We start from the raw sequence: 5,151 nt of genomic DNA, 5'->3' as shown, positions 1-5,151 counted from the left end.
GTGTGTGTGTGTGTGTGTGTGAAATAAATAATACTGGAAACGTAGATATTTGCAGAAATATCAAGTTTAAAGTCTCTTAATTTAATTTGAAATGCTCCAATTTTTTTCTGAGACATTTATTCAAAATGAATGCTTGCAAAATATACTAAATCGATGCAAGAGACCATATAAGTACATACAACTATACGCATATATGTAATGATCAATAATCTAATACAAGTCATTAGGGCATTTTATTAGAGGCATGTTTTAAGCGCTGCTCTCCAGAAAATTGTTCCAGCTACAGCATTTTTGAGCAAATGTCTGCTGGGAGCTTAATTTGAGTGATGGTGTCTGAAACTAGCAAAGAAAGGCCATCAGAAGCAGACCAATAAAACATGAGCGGCGGAGCTGTATGGAAAGATGAATGAACACAGTGAAGAAAGAGAAAGAACCAGCGCTATAATGAAGGTGTTTCCCAGTACGGGTTCGGCTCATAAAGGTTCAGTGTGCTGAACCCCTCTGACCCTACAGGAAGTAGTTAAAAAAAAAAAACATCCAGCACCCCTCCACACACTCGTAAACAGCTTCCTCGTTAATACTAACGAGTAATTAAGCACTAACAAGCCCCCTCAGAAAGCACAGACACACGCCAGAAACACACACACCCGCCCCGTTAAACATTATGAGCTTTTGTTGTGTGTAGAGAGGATAAATCTCACAAAATCATTGATGTTCCTGTAACGAGGTCTGCGTGCAGGAGCACAGATGCATTTTGGGTAATGTAGTTCCCATGTGGAGGGTCATACCTCTGTCTTTGCCATTCTGCAGCAGTCTCTCATCCTCTTCTCCTCCATCTTCTACAAAAGACGACAGGAAAGAATATATATTATGTTTGTATATAAAAATATATTAATGTACATAAAGAAATGTATTTACATCTCTATATTTAACAGGCACTAGAATGTCCACAAAAATGTGTGTAAAATGTGCTTACTTTTTAGTTGTTTAGTAGCTAGTTTGTTATTAACAGTCCAAAAGGAGTGTGTGTCTGTTTAAAGTAACAGGTAGCCAGAAAATCTCACACCATTTCTCTGTCACAGCTGTGAGAACAGACTACCCACAATGCATCATGATCGTACCTGAGTTGAGCTCCTTGACCAGTGAAGACATGGTGTTTGTGATGGAGTCTGCTGCCACCAGGAGATCATTTCGCAGGTTTCTGCGAGGTCCTGAAGGAACCAAACACACAGAATGTATAGCTGGTTTATTGAGTAAAAAAAATAAAAAATAAACTGTTACACGAAGTAAGATGCAAGACCTAACATATTTCAAATATTTTTCCATCCACAACAAAATAAAAAAATAACACAACATAATCCATTCAATCCTATATTATGAAGATGTTACCCTGAGCAAATGCTTCCTGAACATCTCCACCCACTCCAGCTAAAGAGTCCTGGGGCCCGTGAGTGGGGGTGTGGCCTCCATGGGTGGGGGTGAGGCCCGATGAGGGAGAGCGAATGGGCATCTGCATAGAACGAGGGGAGGCGTGGCTGGGGGAGGAGCCGGCAGCTTGAGCCTGAAGAGAGAGAATGAAATCTTCATTACAACAAAACTTCACTAAAAGCTACTGTGTACTAGCCTATTTGCTAATACATATCAAAAGTGGATTTTTCAAAAGTATAAGGTCAAAGTAAAGTAATGAAGAGGCTGGGTAAAAAAAATACCGACAACGGCAAAGAAAGGATTGCTGAAACAAAACAACTTCTATTTTGTACTGACAATGTAGGTATATTAAAATATTTGCTGATACTTCTAACACGTAAAAAGATGCAGTAAGTTTTTTGAGAACTTACAGCAGACACTGGAAGTTAAACATAGGGAGGAAAAGAGAGATAAATATGTCTAAATGAAAATAAATGAAAAACAATGGAAAAGAACTTTCCCATAAACAAACAAGACACTTAATTTCTCTCACATGCACAGTAAATCACACACTCAAAACAGTGTATTTTCTCTGTATTCATGTACTAATAGACTGGCTAAAATACCACAAGCACCATTTTTTTTTTATTAGTTCTTAGACACTTTCATTTGCTTTTGTTATTGTATTAGTTTTTGTTTTTAATGTTTCTATTTAATTGTATATTTATTTCAGTTTTGGTCGTTTTATTACTTCAGCTTTAAATCGTTTTTATTTAATATTTATTTCATCTTTATTTCAGTAAGAAATTTGAATAATTTTAGCTGACAATAATAACCCTGTAGAGCATAAGCCGAGTTTATTTCACATTGATTTGACTGGATGTTGTTATTTTTGTCATGTTTTGTCAATCAAAATGTGTTAAATATAGTAAAATATATTCTACACATCACATCTATCCTCTTTTTTATGATAATTTATTTTTTGCATTAAATGACATTGTGATTATTTAGCAACACAGCAATATGAGTTAAATGTTGTGGAACCTTATTTTACTTAAAATTCAAAAAGAGCTATTCTAAAAATATTCTATGTTATTCTACAGTCTACATATGTATCGATCTACATATTTATTTGTGCAAGTGGCCTTTAAAAATCACACAGTAATTTTTCTGACATGCACAGTCAAACGCACACTTACAGCTTGTCTCTGCTCCTCATCCTGCAGGAACAGGACAGAGATGAAAGAAAAGAACACAGAGAGTGAGAAACAGATGATCAGATTAGATCGAATCTGATCCGAAAAGAGAAGTAGTGAAAAGTGGGAAACTAGATCAAGTGTGTGAGAAAAGGCAGCAGCTCTGATGATAAACACTAAAGAGAGTGACGCCTCCTAGTGGCTGGAATATCACAGTGCACTAGAAAGCCTGAGCAGTTTGTTTTAGTTGTGTCTTGTCTCTTACCTTCAGTAGTTTCATGAGTCCTTCCAGCTGCACCATGAGCTCTCTCCTGCTCTCCTGAAGAGATGACATCCTCTGCTCCAGCTCATCCTTCCTCTGTCTAAAACACACACAAACAAGCACACACCTCAGACCTCTCATACGTTTATTAGGGTTTCATGAGGTTTATTAGACCCGAAATCAAAACCATCATTCAGATTTAAACTACAACATGGTTTGGTTGATTTATTTTTATACATAGTGGGAAGCGTTTCTATTGTCCAATTGAGCCAGTTATTGACATATTTGATATATGTCTGACATATATTCAGGGGGAAGGTTTTCATGTGACGCTGCAAAACTGGTGCTGCAGAATTAAACGTTTATGCGATTTTGACAAGTTTGAAAACTGGAACTGGTTTAATTGGAAAATGGGTCAGAGAGAATAATTGCAATAATGGCAGAATAATGGCAATTAAAAAAATGTAATAATAAAACGTTAAACTGTCTAGACAAAAATTAATGAATTAATAAATTTAATCTAAAAAAACAAAAAAAACAAACACATTTTCCTCCAGTGATTTAGATTGAGAATTGTAGGATTTTATGATATTTTCTCAACTGCTATTTGACAATAATTTTGAAATTAAATTTGAAATGTAATATTCTAATCTTGTAAACAGTGTTTTAGTGATAATAATAATGGTAATATATTACAACAAGTTAACACTGGTTAACATTAGTTAAGTAACAGTTACATGCATATAATTTTTTTTTACAGCATTTATCATCTTTTGTTAACGTTGATTAATTAAAAAAAACAATTGTTTGTGTTAATTCTATTTATTTTAATTCTAATTTCTGATATACAAATTTACATTCGAAAAATAGTTGCTAAGTAAACATTTCTCATTTTTATTTAGTTTTAACTTGATGTTACTACATCAAGTAGTAATTCAAATGAGTTGAAACTACACAGACATATAAAGCAACAATGCAACAAAAATAATTTTACTAAACTCTGCTAATAGGCATAATAATCCCAATAAAAACAAAATGAAACAGCTAAAACAAAAATGCATGCAAACACTGAACCTGAAAACATCTGAATGGTACTGCTATCTGATATGTGTTGTGTGTGTGTGTGTGTGTGTGTGTGTGTGTGTGTGGGGGGGGTCCGGATAAACCATATGCTGCATAAGCCAAATGTCTTCACAAGGATGGGATGTCTCCTTGTGGAGACATTTCCAGTCTCTTTAAGGGAAAACAGGTTGTAAACCATAATAAACTATGTTTTTTTATAAATGTAAAACTGCAGAAAGATTTCTGTGAGGCCTGTGTTTAGGGGTAGGGGATAAATAAGTATGAAAATCATTAGGTCTTTGGAAAGCCCCAGAAAAATAAAAACCCCCAATGTGTGTGTGTGTGTGGTACCTGAGCTGTCTGAGTTCTGCCAGCAGGGTCGGGTTTTGTTGGACTCTCTCTGGAGTCGGCTGACATGCCTGTTCATGCTCCGCTCGCAAACGCTGGATCTCCTGCAAAATCTCCCTGAAGACACGCACAGCATTGCCATTTACACTGAAACATAAAACCACTGAATGTAAATCATCACGTGCAGCTGTGAGCGCGAGTACCTGTTCTTGTTCTCCAGCTGCAGGATCAGTTCTCTCTGCTGTTTGTTGGTGTCGTAGCTGAAGTCTGAAGGTCTCTGGTGTTCACAAGAGCAGCAGGAATAAAGAAATATGCCTGTGTGCATTTGCGCAGCTGTCCCAAAATGAGAGCTAAACGTTTCTTTGATTATAAACTTAATGTTAAAAATAATTGGTTCAGTAAATCGGTTTGTGTGTCTTTCAATGCTAGAGGCCTTCTTGTATGTCTGTGGTGAGCATAATGTGAAAAGAGCTGTGTGTAACTCACTCCTGTGTGTCCAGGATCTGTGGCCAGACGAGAGGCGTAACGAGCGATGAGTTTGTGCTCTTCATCCGTTCTTGTAGGACTGTCTAATGCACTACAAACACACAGAAAATATTGTCAAAATTAATCGAAAAGAAAAGCTTGTTTACATAACATGTGTGCAGTGTATATTTATTATGTTTATATAAATACACACACAGTGCATTTTGAAAATATTTACCTGTATTTCTATTCATACACACATACACACACACACACATATACATATATATGTATGTATGTGTATGTATGTATATACACACACACATATACATACAGACATACATACATACATACATACACATACACATACATACATACACATACACATACATATATATATATACACACACA

At 35.8% G+C, this 5,151-nt stretch overlaps 1 protein-coding gene across 1 annotated transcript in view; it reads right to left on the bottom strand.

The window, feature by feature from the left end:
• Positions 1-7: 7 nt before the first annotated feature.
• Positions 8-5,151, bottom strand: part of LOC122330155 (dystrobrevin alpha-like) — a 16,517-nt gene continuing 11,373 nt past the window's right edge. Inside the window, exons 17-21 of the mRNA XM_043227016.1 lie at positions 2,869-2,965; positions 2,607-2,627; positions 1,390-1,561; positions 1,122-1,211; positions 8-839 (exon numbers count right to left, since the gene is read on the bottom strand). Coding sequence (XP_043082951.1) covers positions 706-839; positions 1,122-1,211; positions 1,390-1,561; positions 2,607-2,627; positions 2,869-2,965 — 514 coding nt within the window. The 3' untranslated portion in view covers positions 8-705. The remainder of the gene's footprint in view (positions 840-1,121; positions 1,212-1,389; positions 1,562-2,606; positions 2,628-2,868; positions 2,966-5,151) is intronic.

Source organism: Puntigrus tetrazona, chromosome 24 (assembly GCF_018831695.1).
Source record: "Puntigrus tetrazona isolate hp1 chromosome 24, ASM1883169v1, whole genome shotgun sequence".
NCBI lineage: Eukaryota > Metazoa > Chordata > Actinopteri > Cypriniformes > Cyprinidae > Puntigrus > Puntigrus tetrazona.
Note: the sequence above shows the minus strand (reverse complement) of the source record. Positions and strands in the feature narration are given on the sequence as shown.